Raw genomic sequence first — 23426 nt, 5'->3', positions numbered from 1 at the left:
TTTTCAAGTGTTCAAGAAGGCTTTAGCCAGATCTACGTTTGTATTTTTGGGCATTTGAGCATTGTTTGTGGGTAGTTGGTTTGCAATTTCAACCAGGCAGTTGATACAGACTGCATGGAGATCAATCACAAGCCACTCGCTTACTGGGAGACAATCCCATGGCAAGGATTTTATTGAGCTATTCTTTTGAGATTGCATGTATGGTGCCACCTTATTGCAAAGCTTATAAGATACATATTATGAAGAAGGAACTCATTGATGTTGCCTGGTGTGATGGTCAAATGACAGTCATGAGGTGGAAATACCACCATTTTGTATGAGGACCACAGAGCCAAATTCCACCATAGACCCCATAATCCCCCCTCCCTCCCTAGATAATCCAAAAGACCTCAGTGCCTTGCCTTTAAAATAGTAATGAAGGAGCTTCATGTTTCTCAGATCTGCCTGGAGATTCTCCCACCACTGTCACTGTGATCAGAGAGCACAGCAAAGTCTGATCTAGCCAGGGGATCAGGCCATCATTTCTAGGGTTCACCTTTACCTTTCAAGCTGTAAATTGTAGAAAAAAGACTACATCTGACATGGTTTTGGCCTCGCCTGGTGCTTCCCAGCAGCACCATTTCAACTTCCTAGCATGGGCAAATATCTTCCACAGTAACAGGAAAAACAGATCATCAGAAGTGGAAAAACTATCCCAAACCGGGCAGCTTCTAAAAAAGAGCTGTATAAAAGGTGTCCATAGAAAAGATTGGCCTGTTGCGGATGTTAGGAGGATGTGACCCTGGGCAGGGGGATTTGTATCCCACTTTTCAAAAGTACCAAATAGACACAGATGCCCACAGTGGTGGTGAACAGCACACCTATTGTTGCTTTGAGGAAGGAGCTCCTGCTGCGAATGAAGCTGCTAGGGCCTAGAATGCTGAGGAAGGCTGTGCTCATGGTTAGGGTGTACACAATGGAAACTCCAGTGTTCAGGGCCACGATCTTTCCAAACTTGGCAAAAGGTGCGATTATGCAGAAAAAGAGCGGTATGGTGGCAATGATTGTGGTGACTGCACTGGACATGATAGCAACACCAACGTGCCGGACGGCCTCCATGGCTCGCCACTGCCGACTGGCCTGCGGATCCTGCAAACAAGAGAGAAATCAGATTACAGATGCAAAGAAAACACTGCAAGATGCAATAGAAGTGAATGTGCATACAATGATCTTGCCCCTCAACAAGAGTATGGAAATGAGCCATTCATGGCACCAACTAATGCATGGATCCCAGACTATACCACTATCACGTACTGAAAGAGGAGCACAAATGCCATTCAGAAAATTCACATTCATTCCTGCATGCACCATGTGAGCATTTTCAGAGAAAAAAGATTTGTTATCTGGTTTGTGGATGCCCCTAGGAAAGTAGCTCCTTCTACAAGTAGTAATGCCAGTTACAAATAAGAAGCAAATGTAACTCATGAGAGCTGAGAGTGTCCTAGCACTCGTAGGCATATTTAGGACTTTCCACCTCATGGGTGAACTGAGGGACAATTTACACAATTGATGGAACGGTGTACAATGAAAAGTCAAATTGCAATGAGCATCTACCCTGCAAGATGAGTTAGAAGAAACATGAAATGTCAAAAAGGTTGTTTGAAGTTGCTGATAAGCTGTCCTGTGGGTGAATGGATATGTCAGTGGGCTATCGGACGAGTGTCTTTGACTGCCCTTGGAATATTCTCATTCTTGTGCAAGATCATACTGAAGAGATGTTTTCACTGGAAGAAGGTCACTCAAAAACAATACACGTTCTGAAATTGAATAGCCCTGTAAGTAGCTACCAATTTAAAACAGACAAAATTTCTTAAAGGCAGAAACAAAAACTTAAAGTAAAATGAAAAACAATCCGAGAAAAAAGTACTGTAAATGCATATATTATTGTGCAAGTACATAAAACTGTCTATGTACACTGTACTGAAGGTTACTCCAGATGTGACGAAAGTGCTTGTGCTGTGTGAGAAGTGAAAATTAGGTGAGTGGAGACATAAAATACAATAAAAGTTGAATTTTTCTGTGGCTCAGCGGCCTGTGGGCTGCCTGTCCGATATAACAGAATCCAAAATCCCCATCAAACAGGGAAATTAGAAGGTTGTCTTGGATGTCCAAATGGGATTAGAACAGGCAATTTTGAGAGCATCGACGTTTTGACCCAAAAGTCACATTGCTCACATCATTTTCATCATTACTTACACACCGGCCGTCCTGGCCCATTCCTGAATTATGTGGAAGTGCCCCCGTAACCAACTTAGCTGTCAAGCTATTTTCCATGAGAAGTTTGCATAGATTAACTGATTTGCCGTCTATCTAACCCCATAGGATTCATCCTATGGAGGTTTTTCATGTAACTCTAGGTTGCCCCGCCATCACGTCCTGATGAAGACCCACCCAGATGGTTTTAGGTAACCACGCTTTCTTGGGTCAAAAAGTTGATGCTATCAAAATTTCCTGTACTAAGACCTAATCCCATCTGGACATCTCAGACAAACCTCTAGTTGCAAAGTCTGATGGGGATTTTGGATTTGTCTATACCTGACACGCAGCACACAAGCGGCTGACACACAGCAAAGGTCCACTTTTATTGCATTTTATGGTTCCAGTCACCTCATATACACTTGTCATGCTGCATGAGCACTTTAGTCGCATTTTGCACATTTGGAGCAACCTTCAGTACAGTGTAGACAGTTGCAAGTACTTACGCAGTTTCATGTACTTGCACCATAATACATACAGTTTCATGTACTTGTGCCATAACACATGCATTTGTATAAATTTTTTCTCTGGTTGTGTTTTCATTTTACTTTAAGTAAAGTTTTCTGCCATTAAGAAATGTTGTCTGTTCTAATTTGCTAGATACAGACAGAACTATTTTGTTTACTGTACTGAATGCTACCCAGATCCTGAGGTTTACTGGGGCACCCAATTAGATTATAATTGCCTTCTAAAATTGAGGCCCATGTTTACAGACAGTCTAACACAGAACCCCTTATCCAGAAATTCAGTGTAAAAGGAGTCAGGAAATGTGGAGACAATTTGCAGATATCAGCCTTCCTCAGCCTTTTTAGGACATGAGGGAACTCAATGTCACCCCATTATGAAACTGGGGGTTATGACGGCCTTCAAGCTGTATACAGTTCATGAGTCTGGAATGCATGCCGTCACCTTCAACAACTGTTGGAAACTGTCTTCTATCATTACAATCTTTTAAAACTCAGCAAAATGGCAGGATCAGCTTTCTTTATATATTCCCATTATTCAACTGCTGTATCATTTGCTTCTGTGTTGTAATAAAGTATTTTTTTTTTTAAATCAAATAGTCTGCCGTGCTTTCTGCACTGAAATCACTTTACCTCTAGAGCTTTTAAAAGATTTGCAATTCCAGTCATACAGAAAGTGCTAGCAGTAAAAACAAGTATAGCTTTCTTTTTACAGTGTGCAAATGCGGTAAAGACTGAATGTGACAAATATTGTGCTAGTTGAGTATATTTTTAAAATATAAACTAGTCCATTATACAATTTAAGAAAGCCACAGGAGAAGGAAGGATACACTAAATAGTCAATAGCATGACTGTGCAAGAAAAGTACTCTTCTGGCCTGATCTAAGATGTGATCGACAATGTCTCAAGCCACAAGTTGATAAATCCTAATCCAGAAAAATGTATTGGTTCAAGAAGGCTGCCCCAAAGCATACTTTGTATATTGTATGGAATACTTGTTGCAGATAGATGCTCTGTTAGCTGCACTGATCTAGCTCATCTGTGAATTCTTGTTGTAGCCTATTTGCAGCTCAGTAACAGCTTGGTCAGAGGGTCTTTGACTCTTATGTATTTTGTAGCTGTCACTATATGTACCCACTCTTTCAGTATTAATGTTCTGCTCAGCTCTCTCTCCTGCATCTGTGGACAACTCTCTTTCTTCAAAGTTGGATAGGAGACCCAGTGCCTCACCTATATGTAGCAAAACGGTTCAGTCTCAGGCAATGTCATTCCACCTTGAAGCGCTTGGTGGGTTTGATTTTATCTTTCGCCTAAAGACCCTCTATCTGTCTTAGTACAGCTCCCTGCCTTCCACCAATCAGAACTCTTGTAATGTAATACTCAAGTGAAGACCAGGTTCTACCCGATTGTGGTATAAGGAGAAGGATGGGAGGTGATTGCTCTTCTGGCCCACCCTGTCCTACATCATCGAGGCTTGTGTGACAGAGGTAACATATAACCTCACTGTCTAAGTGCCTTAAGCAGACAGGAGTCTAATACCCATAGGGGTGGCATGACAATATTGAGGTCTACATAGCATAAAAGTGTTTGAGTCTCCTTCCGAGTCCTCGCAGTCAGGCAGGTCACCGATTCTGTTGGCATTGTTTTAATTCTACATTCGAAAAACTGAGCAAATTACATGTGGCCATCAGACATAACCTTGACACCCATTTACGTGTTTCGTGTACTATGAAATTGTGTTTTTACCTAGTGCGGAAGAAATAGCGAAAGTCCTACTTTTGATTTCCTCACTGCACACTGAGTACCATGAAGTCACTTATGCAGGTGTCCACTGTTGGGTATGCTGCAGTCATAACCAAGCCCGGATAAAATAGGACCTGCTGCTGTTATCATATACCCAAAAAAATCCTAAGCATCAAATCTAAAAGAGCAGAAATCCTACAGAGAACCACAATCTGATATCAAACAGCCATCAAAAGAAGAATAAAAACCACATGCAGAATCATAACCACTCACAAGAAGAGGTTTCAAGTGAAGACATGAAGCAACCATGAGACGAGCATCAATTTCACAATAAACTATTCTCAGGAAGAGGATCTTAGTGTGTCCCAGAGCTCAAACGGTGATTTGAAAGATGAGCATGAGTTACACACACAAAGAGGAACCTATTGAGGGCACAGGAATCGTACAGTCATGAATGAGATGATCATGAACCTCACTGAGACCCAGTGCCTAGTGACTACAGCAAGCTCAAACAGATAACCTTCAATGAGAAGAGCATGAATTTCACACACAATCATAAACATCTACAGGAAAAAGAACCTGAGAGGAAAGGAGTTCAAACGGTCAATGAGGTGAGCATTAATCTCACCAAGACGTATAACCACATGCAAGAAAAATAGCCTACTGAGGAACAATCACTAGCTCCAACAATAATCAATGTGAAGAACATTAATCTCACATAGAACAGAAACTAGCCCGAAACTACCCCCAGTTAGGACATTGCAAATCCATTCCAGCCCCCACCCCAGCCACAGGTGATGCCAAAATACTCACCTCGCCCAGGTGTGGTGGCATACTCTCTCCCGCCAGCAGGTAGCCTTCTACTAAATGTACACAGTAATCCACCGATGAGCCCACGAGGATAGAGAGGGAAATTGCCTCAACAGCACCCATTTCCCAACCAGACAGGTACATGATGGACACAACCAAGCAGACAACCCCTGCATAGAATGGGAGAAACAGGTTTGCATCAGCACTAGTCAACATTCTGTGTTAAGTGTACAGAGCCAGTGACATACTGGAGAAAAGCCACGATGCTGGAATCTTTCAGCACTAACAAGGTAATGCTCAAGGAAGCTCACACAGCTGAAGTCCCACAGAAATACCATGGCAGAGCTGAAAGAGGAGCACACTGCTGGAGTCATAGAGCATTTAGAGGGTACAGCTTTATAAATGTCACAATGCTGGAGTCTCTCAACATGGGCAAGGCATTGGTAAAGAAACCCCACACTTCTGGAGTCCTTTAACAATGGCATGGTAATGGTGAAGAAAACTCAAACTGCTGGAATCCTACATCCCTAGCAGGGCACTTGTGAAGAAAACTCATACAGCTGGAGTCCTATTATACTGATGGACAAAATTCACACTGCTGAAGTCCTTTAACAATTGCAGGGTATTGGTGGAGAAAACTCACACTGCTGGAGTATACAACATGCACAAGACACTAGTGAAGAAAACTCACAATGCTGGAGTATGCAACATGTGCACGACTGGCGAAGAAAACTCACACTGCTGGAGTATACAACATGTGCATGACACTGGTGAAGAAAACTCGCACTGCTGTAGTCCTATAACACTGGCAGGGCAGTGGTGAGGACATCCCCCAGTGCTTCTGTCATATAATAAGGGCAATGCACTGGTGGATAAAACTTGCACCGCTGGAGTCTAAAAATACTAGCAGGGTATTGGTGAAGAAAACTCAGAACGCTGGTGTCCTATAATGCTGGCAGGGCACTGGTGAAGTAAACCCCAAACTGCTGAGGCTCTTAGCACTGGCAGGGCACAGGTGACCAAACTCACACTGCTGGAGTTCTATTACACTGCGAGAGCACTGGTGAAGAAAAGTCACACGGCTGACATTGTATATATAACCCTGGCAGAGTCCTACAACACGGGACATGGCATGGCGCTGACAGAGACTCACACTGCTGAAGTTCCCTAACGAGGACAGAGCACTTGTGGAGAAAACTCACCCTGATGAAGTGCACTGGTGAATATAACTAATACTGTTGGAGTACTATTACGCTATTACATCAGTGATGAAACCTCATATTGCTGAAGCCCTACAATATTATCAGGGCACTGGCGAAGAAACTCGCACTGCTGGAGTCCTACAGCACGGTCAGAGTACTGGGGGAGAAAATCCACACTGCAGGTGTCTTATAGCACTAACATTGTTAGATTCAAGGAAGATCACACAACTATAGTCCTATAGGTCACACTGCTGGCGTTCTACACACTAACATGGTTCAACGCAAAGAGCTCACACTAGCGGAGTCTTTAACACTGGCAAGGCATTAGCAGGGACAACATACCCCACTGCTGCAACCCTATAACACTTTCAGGTAACTGGTAGAGAAAACTCACATTCCATCCAGGAAGCATGGCTAGGACTGGGTTCTCTGAGAACAATGCTAACGCAGTATATCCAGGTAGTGTTGCTAGAGAATCCTCTCTAGGTGGCATGACTGGTGCAGTATATCTAGGAGCGTGAGTACTTTAGCATATTCAGTGAGCATGGCTACAGCAATATATCATGACAAGTGCATTATACTCAAGTGGTATGGCAAGTGCAGTATATCAAAGAATATGGCTACTGTACTACAGTTAGGTGGCAGGGCTACTGCAGTATATCACAAAGTCATGGCTTGGGCAGTATATTCAAGTGACATCGCCGGCATACAATATCCTGGGGTCATGGCCAGTGCAGTATATTCAAGTGACATTGCCGGCATACAATATCATGGGGTCATGGCCAGTGCAGTATATGCAAGTGACGTTGCTGGCATACAATATTCTGGGGTCATGACTGGTGCAGTATATGCAAGTGACATTGCTGGCTTTCAATATTCTGGGGTCATGACTGGTGCAGTATGTTCAAGTGCAGTTGCTGACATACAATATTTTATGGTCATAGCTAGATCAGTATACTCAAGTGGACGTTGCTGGCATACATTATTCTGGGGTCATGGCTAGTGCAGTATATTCAGTCATTATGGCCTGAGGATGACATTAAAAGGGCATGACAAGTGCAGTGTAGCCAATTGGCATAGTTAATGCAGAACACCAAGGAGCATTGCTACTGATATGCATGCTTGGAGCTCAGCTGGGCAATATATCCTAGGAACATAGGTATTGATTGCAAGGAGCATGGTTCGTACTGTTTACACATGGAATATGGTTAGTGCAGTATACTTGGACAGTATAATATATATGTAGAGCATGACTATCACATTCTTTTCAATAAACATTGCAACTGCAATGTATTTAGGTGGCATGGAGCATGGACACTGCAGTATATCTAGGTGACATGACCAGTGAAGTATATTCAGGGAGCACAGGTGGAACAGTCTATCAAAGGATATGGGGTAATGCATGCAAAGTAGGAACCATGAATGTATAATGAATCCAGGGCAATAATTAGTCCAGTAGGTTTGAAACCAGAATATCACAGTCGGATATATCGTCTGACGTAAATATTGAGTCTTAAATATCATTTACAAACATATTGTCCCACTGGAGTTAATGAAAAATCAACACCCAATAGCATGATATTGTTGTAGATAATATGTAGAACGCAATAAGTATGTCAGGTGATATTTCTGTATGATATTCTGACATACAACCAGCAATGGAATAGATACAGAGCTTGAGAGCAGTCAGTGGCATTCATATTCACTTCTATGACAACGCCCTGGAGCAGAGGGAGGTCTTGTAAGGAGACCTTACCTAGGATGGTGAGCAGCACAGGAAGCAGGAGCAAGATGTGTGTGGTGAAAACTGCCACAGCCGCGACACAGATCATCAAAGACAGGAGAAGGCCAGAGAGAGCACTCTCCACACCTGCACAGAGACATGAAGGGCCATGGGTAAGCACAGGAACAAAATGTGCAATCAGTATAGAAGCAGATTACTATTGTATAGGAGGCATGGTGCTATCAGAGGAAAACTCCCACAGTTAAGGTACAGGCGACAAAGTCCTGTTGAGGAGGACCAAGACAGCTGATGCATGGTACTGCAGGAAGGAAGCGTCTACTACTAATACACCAGCGACTGGTGCTGCTGGGAAAAAAATCATACTGTTGGGGCACAGAAAGCATTTCACTGCTGGGAGGAAGTTCACAGTGCTGAGGCTCGGGAGGTATAGCACTGCTGAAAAGAAGGCCACACAGAGACACAAGTAATTCCTGGGAAAAGCATCACACCACTGAGGCATGACACTGCTGAGAAACAATTTAAGTCAATGGCACACAGGAGATATGTTGCAGTAAATCTCACTCTGCTTGGGCACAAGAGACAAAGGGGTTGATTTATATGTTGTCAGAAAGGGTGCTCCGTCAAAATATTGACAGAATACCCTTTCCACCAAAATAATGGTCCACCCGCAGGATTTACATGTGGGCTGACCTTCGGTGTAACAACAGCAGAGATGACTCCGTCAGACCAACGGAGTAAGGGCTGTTGGAGGTTGCCCTGTGTGTCCACCCACCTAATTTAAATGGACAGACATACAGGTTAGTTTTCACAGCCTGGCACAGCCAGGAAAACCCTGGCAGTAAGGGGCAGTGAAAACTTCAAAATGCCCCACTCGCCATGGCAAGGAGGGCACTGTTTTTATTTTATTTTCAAAAACAAAATCCCGCTTTGGGGCTTTGTTTTTTCAATTAAGAAAAATTGTAACTTTGCCATACAGCTCCGTCATGTTTGATGGAGCCATACAGCAAAGTTATAATACATTGACAGGAACCGCCTTGAAGGCAGTTCCTGTCAATGCTTGAAATGTCCGCCAGCCCAACGGTCATTCCCAAATTTGGTCGTTGAGACCTCTGCCAGGTCGCACGGGCTCAATCACCGAATTATAAATTCTGATTAAGCTTACTCTACTTGGCTGCAAGGGGCAGCATCTTTTATAGGCACCGCTGGCAGGACCTGCTATTTAAGGGTGCACTGCTTGGGCACAGGGGGCAGTGCTTCCTATTAAGGTCCTGCTGCCTTAGCACCAGAGGTGGGGCTCTGTATGAGAAACGTCACACTGTGCATTCTTCCCTTCAGAGACTTGCCTATAATTTCCATGAAGATCCTTTTCCAGTGTTCACAGGTCTGGAACCCGTGACGTAATGCGGAATTCTCAGGGAGTAGCAGTAGCTGTTGTTGTAGGAATGACTCCCACTTCACATAATCCGTGTAGGTCTGGAATGAGGACTTGCCCTTGTAAGTCGTCTGTGAAGAAACCAAAGAATCGAATATAAGTCAGAGGGAGAGGTGCAAGTTTTAGTGACACAGCTTAACCTTCACTGTACTCTCGCACACCTTCGCCCTCCACTTTCTTCCTGACCAAGGGCCTGATTTAGAGTTTGACTGACGGGTCACTCCTCACAAAAGTGACGGATCTACTGTCTGCCTAATTATAAGTGTGTTATATCCTATGGCACTTGTAATAAGGTGGACAGGATACCCGTAACGTTTGTAATGGCGTACCCGTCCATTAAGCTCTTAATCAGGCCCTAAGTCTTAAGGGAAAGAGAATAAAAAGAATTCAAGCAAAAGAGAATTAAACATCAGGAAAGATCAAGCAAAGAGGGTCAATGAAAAGAAAGGAGAAAGGGATACAAGGAAAAGAGAGCCAGGAAAATGAGAAAACTAAAGAATGTAGCCAAGCTGTAGAAGAGAGCAAAGGAACCTAGAGCGAAAGAGAATCTCATAGAATAAGAGAGCCTCAAAAAACAGCATAGGGCACATACAACGTAATGTACTGCACTTTATGACTGTTCTCCCAACGACTGTCTGTTCGTGTAACTTTGCTTTGTGCATTGTTTTTTATATCGCCTATTACTTAGGTCATGCTTATGTGATCTTTACTTTTGCTTTTGCTTCTTTTTGTTAATGTCAGTGCTTCTGTATATTCTAAACAGTCAAAGAGCTTTGACGCACTAGGTCCTTGTGCCTGCTATAGAAAATTACTCAATAAATAAATATACGAGATACAGAAAAGCAAACAAGCAAAATAGAAACACAGGACAGCTAGTGAGATCTGCCGATTTTTATTGTGACATTTTTTTAACTACCCACTATATCATACACTTTTGCATAACAATGACAAACCTACTACAGAACATTTTACTCTCGCCCTGTGAGGCAACCTGAAGGTTTCTGAGTGCCAAAAGTTTATTTTATCTTCAGTGGTCTTTATTGTGAATATTTTCTCTTATGTAATGTGGATCATTGTATTTCTTTTCATGATATCTGTTCGCTATCTGGCTCCCATTCTATAGGGATCAATGTACTGTGTGTTATCGTCTTAAAGAACAAATCCTATAAATATACTGTACAGTGCTCTGACGTTGATGAGCCCTGATCCTTACTATAGAAAACTATGTAAATAACTATGTGTGCTGTGTACATTTTGCCTTACATTTTGATACCAAAAACCAGGGCAATGCCAAAAGACTTTCAAAACAAGGGAAAGAATTGCAAGAAGACTGAGTATCAAATCTACAATTTGTTTTTGTTCGAAGGAAGTCTTTTCAGGTCACGGGGTCTAGTGACTTCACCTATTAGTGGTACTGTGTATGGGCGCCGACTCCATTGTTAGATTGTTTTTCACCTCACAGAGTGTGAGACTGAAGATGAAGCATAGAGAAGAAAGTAAAGATGGCCATGCAAAGGAAAAAGAATAAGAATGACAGGAAAAGAATAGAACCTGCAACAACCACAGTTGACTGGGGAAAAGGGTGAGCGCATGTGAATCTCCAGCACTATGTGCTAGGAACAGATGCTTACAGGGTAAGTAGCATTTTCCGTTTGTGGCATGCGTAGCTGTAGATGCACATGCTGTGCATCGACTACAAAGCAGTCCTCCGCGAAAATGGTGGCTTAGCCAGAGGATGTTACAGTAGACTTGGAAAGTGAACATAGGACAGCCTGGCCAACTCTAGCTTGCTGCCTGTGTCAGAACATCCACATAGTAATGTTCAGTGAAGGTATGTGGAGTAGACCAAGTAGCTGCTTTGCAAATGTCAGTTAATGGTGAATTACCCAAGAAAGCCATGGAAGCCCCTTTCTTAAGAGTAGAGTGAGGTCTAGAAGTGGCAGGAAGGGATCTCTTAGCTTTGGCATGACACGTTTGTATGCATTTAACTAACCAATGTGCTAAGCCTGCTTTGGACGGAGCACGCCCCTTGTGAGGCTTGCAGTATGACACAAACAGTTGTTGGTTCTTACGAAATGGTTTTGGTCTATCAATATAGTACATGAGCGCTCTTTTGACATCAAGCGTATGCAGCGAGCATTCTGCTACAGTTTCTAGATGCGGCGAGAAGGCTGCCAGTTCAATCGTTTGATTAAGGCAGAAACTGAAGACCACTTTAGGAAGGAATTTTGGATTTATTCTGAGGACCACTCTATCTTCGTGTACCTGGAAAAATGGCTCTTCTACGTAAGCGCATGACTCTCAGTAACGCGTCTTAAGGAAGTGATGGAGACAGGGAAGGACACCTTCCCAGGCAGGAATTGCAGTGGGCAAGGGAGGACCCATGAGCCTAGTGAGGACAATGCTTAAGTTCCAACCTGGAGCAAGGCGTGTTCTGGGTGGAATAACTCTTTTAAGGTCTTCCCTGAATGCCTTAATAAGGGTATTCTGAACAAGGAAATCTGTTGTCTGTTCTGTAGGTTAGCAGCTACGGCAGCCACATGTAATCGGATCAAGGTATAGGCTAGGCATGATTTCTGCAAATGCAGAAGGTAACACACAATATCCTGTACTGGTGCTGTGAGAGGATTAATGTGTTTTTTGAGGCAAAAGTGTAGAATTTTTTTTCATTTGGCTGGTGATGGGTCTGTGCGCCTCTTTATGAACATACATACACTCTTCTGGTAGGCTGACTTAATCAAACTCTAAGACCTTTGGAGCCAGATCGCAAGATTGAGTTCCTGAGGGTTGGGATGCCTCAGAGTGCTGTGGTTTTGTGTAAGAAGGTGTGGCCTGTTGGGGAGCTTCCTGTGTGGGACTATAGAGAGTTCTAGCTGGCTGGCATGCCCAGGTTGGTGCCACTAGAATGAGCATCAGTCTCCTCACCAAAACAGCAGGAGTTTTAGAGGCGGAAAAGCATAGACAAATATCCCTGACCAACTCATCGATAGTGTGTTTCTCTTGGACTGTGATTGTGGTAGTCAGGCGGAGAAGTTTAGGCATTTTGAGTTTTCTGTGATGGCGAACAGATCTATTTGTGGGAACCCCCAGTGCTGAAAATAGGGGATTAGGATTTGGGGGTGAAGTTCCCATTTGTGTAGTTGTTGATGTGTCCTGCTGAGCAGGTCCGCTATATTGTTGTCGACCCTAGGAATATGTTGTATGAGTAGATGTATTCCGTGATGTTTTGCCCACCGCCAGATCCACAGCTGTGGTGAATGCATGCCCCCTTGTTTCTGTAGGTAGAACATGGCACTTGTGTTGTCTGTGCATAGCAAGACCGTCTTGAGCTGAATGATGGGGAGAAAAACGCAGAGAGCAAGCTGAATCGTAAGCAGCTCCAGGTGATTGATGTGAAGAAATTGCTGGGTAAGGGACCAATGACCTAGAACAGTAAGAAGCCTGAGATAAGCTCCTCAACCTATGAGTGAGGAGTCCATTGTGACAGTCCCTCGCGGAACTAGGTCGAGGAAAGGTCATTCCTGTAACAAATTGTTTGTGTTCTACCACTGCACAGAGCGATGTTTACAGCCCCAAACCAACTCTAGATCTTCTAGGTGAACTTCCGCTTGAGACCACTATGCCACAAATCACTCCTGTAAAGGGCGCATGCGGAGCCTGAGGTACTATAGCTATACAGGAATCCATCATGCTTAGTAGGCGCATCACAGTTCTGATTGTTACCAGCCAATCTGGCTGAAAAAGAGGCAACAGGTTTTGGAAGGCTTGTATTCTGGCCAGGCTGGGGTAAGCTTTTCCCACCCACACATCCAAGATGACCCCAAGGAAAGGCTGTCTCTGAAGGGGTTGAAGTTGAGATTTGGTCAGTTTAATGGTGATACACAGACTATGCAGGGTGTGAATTGTGTTCTGGGTGTGCTCTAGACAGAGCTGCTGCGTGGCACTCTTGAGCAGCCAGTCGTCTAAGTAAGAGAACACGCGGATGCCGCTCCTCCTGAGATGAGCGGCCACCACTGCCAGACATTTGGTGAAAACTCTTGGTGCAGTAGTAACTGTGTTGGAAAACGAGGCAGCATCTGTGAGGCCTGCACAAATAACATGACTACATTTGTCCTTCACTGGGAACCAAACACCCAATTGTAGCGCCTGACTCTCAGAGGATAGCGTTGCAGAGCAGTCTGAGGCTTACTCAAGGGAGGTGGTGTGGGCTAGTAATCGCCATTTGCAGGTGCACAAAAATAACACTCAATAATTGATTGTCCAGTCTGTACTTTGCTTTATAAAAGTAAGAGTACATTTATTAAACACACACACTACTCAATACCATGCACCAATTTAACAAATATACATAAGCTGTTGGAATTACTTTGTGACATTGCATAACATCTCCACCCCTCCCGCAGGGGGGGTGGGGTCTAGTACCACCACTCCCATGTATGCACATCAACTTGCCCCCAATGCAGTTAGTTGAACATAACCTGGAGCGAGGGCCCTGCACACTGGCACCATCCCAGTGGCGACCCACCCCATTACCTCAACAAGCATTAAAAAGGGGTAAACCTGCCTTGGTGACACATGACCCTGACTAAGCATCTCCTACTGACCATAAAGTAGGCACCTCTATATCTTAAGGGCTAGCAGTCTGGGATCTTCACCTAAGCGCAGCAGCAAGAATCCATGTTTACGCACACTTTAGAATGACAGTACTCATCACCTTGGTTGATCATTTGAATGCATTGCAATTACAGCCCCTTAGGGCATCACAGATGAAATCACAGGATTGCTCATATACAGCCAAACACCCTAGCAGGACTGTCGGGCCACATAGCTCCACTTGGCCTATGACATCTCCTTACACATGTGACTTACAGTCCCTTCAAAAGAAGTACTCCTGTAAACTACACTTCTCCTGCAGTGTGCCTCTTCACTTTAAAAGGAATCACAAAAGCATGGGATTACGTAAATACAGCCAGACCCCCTAGCAGGAGGGTCCAGCAACATAACTCCATTTAGCTTAACATCACCTTACACAGGTACTTCACTTTACACATGTGACTTTCAGTCCACCTAAAAAGAAATAACCAATAGTAAATGCATTTCGGTGCAATTACACCACTTCACCTCCAGGGGATGCCCTTCTCCAGACATCCCCAACTCAGCCCTTCTGCTGAGCCCTTGAGGGGTTATTCTTTCAGATGCCCCGTGAAACATAGGGGTGGACTGTTCTTCTTTATGCTGGGGGAGACTGCGGTGCTCCTGCCACCCCCCTGCACCCCTTTTCACAGATGAGGTTGACCCTCTCCTCTGGAGGCCACCAGGCAAAAAAATGGCAGATTTCTCTGTGCTGGGGGGGGGGGGGGGAGGGGGAAGACTGTGCTCCCCCAGCACCTTTTCACAAGTGAGGGTGGCCCCTCTCCTCTGGGGGCCACAAAGCACCAAAACAGCAGATTTCCAAATTCCTGGCGAGGCATTATGGGGCACTTCATGCTCCTCTTTACCAGCCCCCGCCACTGGGAACACTCTCCTCTTCCCTCAGGGTCTCTGATTCAGCAGGGTGCTGTCTTCACTGGCTCCCTGCGCCAGCCTCTCGCCAGGCTCTCCTTCTGGGACTCACCAGCCCCCGCCACTGGGAACACTCTCCTCTTCCCTCAGGGTCTCTGATTCAGCAGGGTGCTGTCTTCACTGGCTCCCTGCGCCAGCCTCTCGCCAGGCTCTCCTTCTGGGACTCACCAGCCCCCGCCACTGGGAACACTCTCCTCTTCCCTCAGGGTCTCTGATTCAGCAGGGTGCTGTCTTCACTGGCTCCCTGCGCCAGCCTCTCGCCAGGCTCTCCTTCTGGGACTCTGTTTTCCCTGCGCACAGGCCCCTGCTTCTGTGCACCAGTCCTGGGCTCTTCTTCTGGTGCTGATAGGGTCCTGGGGGAAGTCAGGGGGTCTCTCCTTCCAACTGCCCATTGCGCCAGGCTCCAGCACCTTCACCCTCAGCAGACCACACCCCAAAGAGCTTCTCTTCCTGTGCAAGCACTTTTTAAAAGTTGAGTAGGGGGCTGGCAGGAAGTCCCTCTTGGTCCTATCAAACAGCGACACATCACTTTCCTGCCCCTGCTCCCTCCTTCTTGTCCAGCCTCTGGGTTTGTTCAAAATGGTGTCCTCCAGTCTCTCTGGCCACATGGCCTCTGAAACCCAACTCCTTCCACACTGCCTTCCCTCCTTGGTGCAGCCCGGTGCTTCGCACCCAGCGACAGCAGTTGATGGATTGGCCTGCAGCCCCTCCCATCTTCCCTTCGTGGAGAGGAGGCCCTCCCTTGTGGAAGAAAGGTTATCAATCCATCCAGCTGAGGTCAGCCCTCAGCCTGGGTCTGGTCCTGGCTGGCTCACAGAAATATGACAGTTCTGGATGACCCAAAAGCAGTACAAATATGACTTTGGACTCTGCAGAATACTTCTTTTCACCTCCAATACAATGGACTTTAGTGCATGTCTGGAAACTGTAGGCCTTGTGGAAGTTAATTTAGCCATGGGCCCCACATTCCCTTAGGGAAATAATGAAGTAAAAACACAGTAAGACACACTGACTTTCCCTGGCATGTTTCCAGTGTATAAAGCCTATTCCACCCAATACTGCATAAGTCCTGCCACACCATTCACTTTGTAGCTGCTCCTGGACTGCACACTCTAGGAATCTCCCCTGAGCTGCCCGTACACGTGTGCACACGCATGTACACATGTGTCTGCATGTAACCAGCCCGGTGTCCCTTACTCCAGCTGAGGCGCAGTGGCCTGGTCAAGCCAGGGGAACACCAGTAAAATCCCCATGCAGTCTCTTACATCCTGAGTTCACTGTGGGTGAGTCCCAAGTTATGAGGCTCCCCCACAGTAAAAGCTCAACAATTAGGTGCTCAAAAATCAAAAAATCCGGGCGGCCCATAGTGTCAGAACCACCTTCTAACACACTGCAAGGGGAGTACTTTGAATTGATAATGGTGTCTATTTAACCACAAACCTCAGATATCTCCAATGTGCTGGGTGGATGGGTGTGTGCAAGTAGGCATCCTTCAGATCCATGGCACTCATGAAGTCACCTTTCTGCAAGAGTAGTGTAATGTCCTGTAGAGTCACGGTATAGAAGTGCTCCGACAGAAAGAATTTTTTGAGTGGCCTGAGAATGAGAATGGGCCGGCTGGAGCCGTCCTTCTTTGGGATAAGAAAATAAAGGGAGTATACACCCTTTCTGTGGTGCTGGCGTAGAATAGGCTCTATGGCCCCTTTGTACAGGAGGGCTTGTACCTCCTCGTAAAGGAGGAGCAGATGTTCTTTGGACAATCTGTGTAGACGAGGGGGGATGTTTGGTGGTGTTTGCAGGAGTTCGAGACAATACTCCTCCTGTATAACATCTAGAATCCAAGGGTCTAGAATGATTGCTGCCCAGCTGGGCAGAAACCCCTGGTGTTGTGTGATCGGGGGGAAGCTGCGGAGCGTCACTGTTTTGGGGGGCTAGTCCCATTATGGACCTCTTCTGTTATTGCCCCATCACTGCCTCTATACTAACCTTTCGAAGGTGACTGCTCGTTTAGCTTTGTGAAAGTAGAAGAGGTTTCTGGAGTGGGGTCCACAAAACTGTGTGCACCGAAAGGAACCCCTATGGGGGTGTCTTTGTAGGGCACCTATGACCTTAGCCGTCTTGGTGTCCTTTTTTATTTTCTTAAGCATCGCATCTACCTGAGGGCCAAAGAGATGCCATCAAAAGGGACATTGAAGGGGTGCTGCTGCACTTCCGGCTTAAAGCCTGAAACACACAGCCAGACATGCCGTTGCAGCTGAATACTAGCATTAACGCCACAAGCGGCTGTATCTGCGGCATCCAGAGCGCCGTGGATGTTAATGTTAAAGATGATCTTTCCTTCTGCAACTAACTGATGCTCTGAGAGGCACTTAATAAGGTCTGCCATTTGGCCCCTGTGTGCACGGTCATACCGGGACAGCAAGCCGACTGAATTTGCAATTCACCAATGAGATGTGGACCGCGCTGCCACTCTCTTTCCTCTGCAACAATTTTCTTGCTCTTTCAGTCGGGAGGAGGTGCATCACCTGTTCCCTGAGTGTTGGCATGCTTTCTGGCTGTATGAACAACCAAAGAGTCAGGGGTAGTTGGCCACGGATGTATGGAGGGTCATTAGGGGAGGCTTTATACTTGCTATCCACCCTAGGCATGAACACTCTGAGCATGATCACTCTCGCCTTGACAGGGTCCTTAAAAATATCTTAACAACAAGCATGGTGAGAAATTGAAGAAAAGGTTGGGTTTCCATAAGGAAATCCTCCTCCTCTTACTGTACATTGTGGAAATTAGTAGCTCTGTGTAAAACCTCATGGTACGAAGTGACATCATCAGGAGGTGATGGCTTAGAGGGGTACAGATCTGGATCTGTGCCCGTGGGGGTTTCAGCATCATAGTCATGCTGTGAGTCATGTGGGTGGTCGTATGGGTCATAAGGGAGCCTGTTCCTATCCCCCGAATGTAAAGAACCTGTAGGTGAATGGTATGACAACCCTAGAGGCAAGACAGGAGACACAGGTGGAGGTGGAGGAGGAAGCAGGGATGAGGGTGACGAGCAGGAGGGAGGGGAGGGGTTGCCCTGATATGTGACTTTTGCTTTTTTGGGGGCTGAAAGTTCCGGTATGTTGATGGCCTCCTAAAGAGGGAGTTTCCTCTTGTGAGGTGCAGAGTCCTTTGTCACATGGGGAGGCTTTGCCAGAATCCGACCTGTGCCTGGTTGGATATGAATACGCTGTTGTAGAGCATCCAAGAGTTCCTGCAGCTGCTCGAGAATTGGCTGATCAAATTCCTCTGAAGTGGCAGAGAATGCCACAGTGGAAGGCAGCCTTGATGAGACTTCAGAAGTCTATCGACCAGAGGGTACTGAGCTCGATTTTGGCTCTGATTGCTTTGAATCAATGGGTCTCGATGCCTTATTTGGCCTTGGCTCCGAATGTCTTGAGGCAGGAAGTCTCAGTTCCGAAGATTTCCTCTCCTGCTATTTTGAGTCCAAGGGTGGGGGAGGATGAGCCATCAGGTCCAGAGCCAAAGCTGGGCTTGTGGGATTGAGACTTGAAGTAAGACTTCGGCACCAAAAGTGGCTTGGTCGATGGCTCCATCTCCGAATACCAGTGTTATCCATGGCCGGATGGTAGTAGTACACTAGGGGCCACATAAGCAATCTGGGAGGTAGAGGTTTGAGCCTATATGGCGAGTTATGTGAACATCCGTACTCACTGCGACCTTCTGAGGGCACTGGGCTGGCGAAGGCTCCCCAGACTTGATGTCTGCCCAGGAACCTATGCCTCCAGGTGAAAAGGCCGGCTCAATTACGATGACTGGAGCATCCACCTCTTCAACATCCGACGAGTCCTTTTCTCCAAAGATGATGTCAGGAGTTTTCTCCGCATCCCATCTTTGTGTCATGGCGGTGGAGGCAATATGACGTGTGCATCAGTTCTGAAGAGTTTTCTTGTTTCGAAATGCCAGGCAGGCCGAACAGGAGTCCTGTTGGATATGGCCTTCTTAGGGGAACGTAACTGAAACTTTTTGCTTTGTCTTCCCCTACTCTCTGTTCGTGACCCTAGAAGTCGGACCATATTCCCAATGTACTGCAGTGGGAAGGTACGAGCACCCACCCCACACGTGTTAGAAGTAGGGTGCTCGCATGATTGGGTTAAATGCCCTATGAAAAGGTACACCAGATACCCCGGGCGGGTACGGCATTATCGAGTAGGGAGATGTGGCATTGATCATGCCCTGAGGGACTTGCCTGTCCATTATGTCTCCTACTCAGGTTGACATCTCCACAAGTGAGCCAACCCAAAGGCGGCCTTTCCTACTTCCGGAGTCGCCCCAGGGTACGCCCGAGACATAAAGCTCAGGGTAGGCGAGTAGCCGAGTGGGGGCCTGAGTGTGATCACTGTCCAAACAGGGTAGAGTCTCTAGGTCCCCCTACCTCGGAGGTCAGTTATCCTCCATGGAACTCTCCTGAGGTTGCTGAGGCCTCTTTGCAGCCATAGGGCCAGAGTCCTTCCCCACTGTTGGTGCAGTGTGGAAGTGCATGCACCCTTCCCATGTCTCGTAGGAAACAGCACTAAGCTGAGGGTGTGAAATGGATTTTCCACCTGTCATGACAAGCGGCGGGTGCGCTAGCACCAAGGGTGTGCTGGGCCTGTGTCCGGCCTGCTAGAGCCAGTGATGTGTATAGGCCCCCACCACCTGACTGCCAAGACGGACTGGTGTCCGTGTTGGCACCAAGGAAGTTCTTCATGTAAATCTAAACTGCCATTGTCAGCTGGATAGCGCATGGACACATGAATGTCCTGGAGACCCAGGCCATCGGCCTGCCACGGCAAGCCACAGTCCGTGCTAGTTCTTTTGTGAAGCCTTAAGGCTCTAGGCCCTTTCCCACTGTACTGCAGTGTGAAGCATGCACATCCTTCCACCACATGTTAGGAAGTGGTGCGGACATGATGTTTGTATATGTAGGTGTGTCCGACATATGGTTGCAGGCCGCGGTGCACACTCGCAAAGACTGCATGTTTGAACATGTGTCTGACCTGCCACGGCAGGTCAGCAAGAGAGCCCTTGCACATGTACTCTGGCTGGCCCAGAGCAAACAAGGTCCATTCGGAAGAGGCCTTTTGCCTCCACTAGGATGGAAGGTGAAGGGCTGGGCAGGCACCCATGGGCGTTTGCTGCCCAGGTATTCAGGAAGAAACACGATGGTTCACCTACAATGGAGGCTTGCTCTTCCCTTAAATTAGCATGGGAAAGGGATCACCTGTATTTCAAGCTTCAATAATGGATTGCAATGGCACACCCTTGTGATGTTTCCTATCAATGGATTTGCTAGGCCAAACCCGTTCCAATGGTAACGCTGGGCTTGACATATCTTGCATGGAAAAGCCACTTATGGAAAGTGGACATTTCTATGCATCAAACTCTTTGTGTGCCATGGTGTTGGGCGCCAGCAAATACCAGAGGCCGGAAGAGCACATCTGGGCATTCCCTATTGACAGTCATAAACTATTGGGCATCGTTTGCTAACCTACTCGGAACGGCCCCGATAAGTGGCGAAATGCATATGGACAGATAAGTCCGTACTGGAATTACTCAAAATTGTGGGACACAAGTTATGTTCCGGGTAAAGATACTACTTTTGAATAGGGACTGACTGTTTTTACTGTACGACTTGAATTTATTTGAAATATTTCTGGAATTCACCTATTATTTATTGAAGCCTTGAAAAAGTTATTTTGTAACAAAACACGTGTCGGCTGCTTGTTCAATGTTTACAGGAGGATCATTATATCAAGCCCTCCAGTCTTGTAATACAATGTTATCGTTTCTAAATATATGGTCAAAATTGTTGGTTCCATATGTATATTAAACTAAACAGCAAATATATGAAAAAATCTTATTGTTTGCTGGTTTGTTGAACAGATTGTGATACAGAAGTATTTATGAATCAATATTGAATTAGTTAGAGTGCCGAGGTCCTCTTATATGTTTTTGACATTATCACTAGGTTCATTTGAGCCATAGTGGTCTGACACCGTGGGTAGTGAGGTGTAGATTCTTGACCTTGAGGGGCACCAATACTGAGATGCGAGTATACAATGATGCCAGTATACAATGCACATAGAGACTGATGTGCTACCAATGAGACAACCACTACCATTTATAAATATTGTTATGCAATTGAGATAGCCGACCTCTGCCATTTGTGGGTCGCGACACCTGGCCTACACATCGGGAGGAAGGAGCAGACGCATCTAAGCTTGCCGTAAGGGACGCACCTTGACGAAAGTGTGACTACAGGGGTCCCTGTGCCCTTCTTCCATGGGGCTTAGAAAACCCATCATTGGGGTATTGGAAAGTGAGATTAATTAAGAGGAAGGCACAGGTCACTCTGGTTTGTAGGCAAAGCACATTGCCTCATTAGGATTCCGTATGCCCGGCCTGCTGAAGGCCACCAACTCAATTGAGCCACAAGGCAGAAACATGCTGATGGTAACAGTGGTGATGGGATACTAATTACCCTTATCTCCACAATTGATTTAAATCACCAAGTGTCATGTCTAGCGAATAAACTGTTTAAGGATGCCATATTGGTTTTTAACACTCTTATATCACGGATCCATTCTTAACTAAAAGTGCCTCCCTGACTCCAGGTGTAGGCCCGCTCTCCATCAAACGGAGGTTTTGGGGAGCGAGGATTGTCCTATGATGAAGCATGACACCTGGTGGTCTGTGAGGACAATCCGTGACTTTTTTTGTATGCCCAACACTTGTACTGAGTAGCGTTGGGAGGGATACATCACATATCTCTATAAATTGCAAAATTCTCAGGGAGCTTATTTTGTGTACATATATTCTGAAAATGTATCATGGGTAACTCGCAGGCATTTAGTATACATGTGCATGACTTGCATTGTGTTTCCTCATGAGTACTCTGACACGGGGTCACACCAGTAAATCTGTGTGCCAGTGCATACCTAGTGAGTGTCTCAATACTAATTACACTTGCACACAAAATACTCAAAGAAAGTTCTGGATTTCACGTGAAAGCCCAACTTGGAACTGGGCGACCTTCGCGGGTTTTACATTGCGTCAAAGTTCATGAGAAAAAAAAACACTGCTACTTCACACAACCCTTAATATTGTCAGTGGCCTGAATTCTACACCATATTTCACAAAAACAGCAGGAAAGTGTATTGACAAATGATCTTGTCTGGTGTTGTTCGATAACTGGGGAACTGGAACAGAAGGGCAGCTCTCCTGGGAGAGGAACCATCTGCTGCGTTTGGGGGTAATATAACCTTTAAAATGGTGTCAGCCCATTAAATCTCTCACCGACTCAAAGGCCATGGACATCCAGTGAACCTTGCCATCCCTCACTCCCACAGCACCATGGGACAGCTGGCCAGGCAAGAGGTTCGGTTCCGGGACGTCCTTGCACTCAGGATGCAGCATCTTCAGGAAGGAGGAAATACTGTAACCTAGCGACAGAAACAGAACACAGAGAGGCAGGGATGAGACACTGGAACATTGGAATGAAGGAGGGAGGAGAGGGAGTGAGCAAGGGGGTGAAGTGTAGGAGTTAAGGGGAGAAAAGGAAAAAGAGCGAAGGTTGAGAGAGAGAAAATGAGAAGAATGAAAATATAAGGAGAAAAAAATCAAGGAGAGTGGGGATAATGGAGGTATGAGGGACGAGTAAGGAAGGAATCGAGAGTCAAACGGGGAAAAGAGGAAAGATGGGTGGCACGTGGCCAGCAGTGGGAGATGAAGGGAAGCAAAATGAGTGGAAAGTGAGGATGTGAAAAGCATAGCGGAAAAGACAGTGAGACAATGAGAAGGTGAGAGATTAGAAGATAATATTCAAATAGTAATGATAAGCCGGGCAAATTGAGAGAAGGACCATAAAAGTGAAGCGGTATAGCAAAGAGAAAGGCAGGGTGAAGGGGTGACAGGAGAAATTGGGGGTAGATGACAAAGAGAGGAAGTGGGGAAGGTGGTGTGAGGTGGAAAGTGAGTGGTGTGTTGCATGGAGGGATGGAGAAGGTGGAAGGAAAACACAAGAGATGATTTGAAGGTAAGCAGATAATACGTTTCAGTCTCACTGGGTGACAGAAATATCTTTCCTATAAGTAAATGAACCTTCTCATACTCGCTGTTGTAGAACTATTCCTTTT

At 45.9% G+C, this 23426-nt stretch overlaps 1 protein-coding gene across 2 annotated transcripts in view; it reads right to left on the bottom strand.

The window, feature by feature from the left end:
• Positions 1-336: 336 nt before the first annotated feature.
• Positions 337-23426, bottom strand: part of DISP3 (dispatched RND transporter family member 3) — a 148273-nt gene continuing 125183 nt past the window's right edge. For both annotated transcript variants that reach the window (XM_085609878.1, XM_085609879.1), the window contains exons 17-21: positions 22588-22733; positions 9602-9761; positions 8271-8384; positions 5316-5482; positions 337-1128 (exon numbers count right to left, since the gene is read on the bottom strand). In XM_085609878.1, coding sequence (XP_085466004.1) covers positions 766-1128; positions 5316-5482; positions 8271-8384; positions 9602-9761; positions 22588-22733 — 950 coding nt within the window. In that variant the 3' untranslated portion in view covers positions 337-765. The remainder of the gene's footprint in view (positions 1129-5315; positions 5483-8270; positions 8385-9601; positions 9762-22587; positions 22734-23426) is intronic.

Source organism: Triturus cristatus, chromosome 1_2 (genome assembly GCF_964204655.1).
Source record: "Triturus cristatus chromosome 1_2, aTriCri1.1, whole genome shotgun sequence".
Lineage (NCBI taxonomy): Eukaryota > Metazoa > Chordata > Amphibia > Caudata > Salamandridae > Triturus > Triturus cristatus.
The sequence above is the reverse complement of the archived record's forward strand: the minus strand, read 5'-3'. Positions and strand labels throughout refer to the sequence as shown.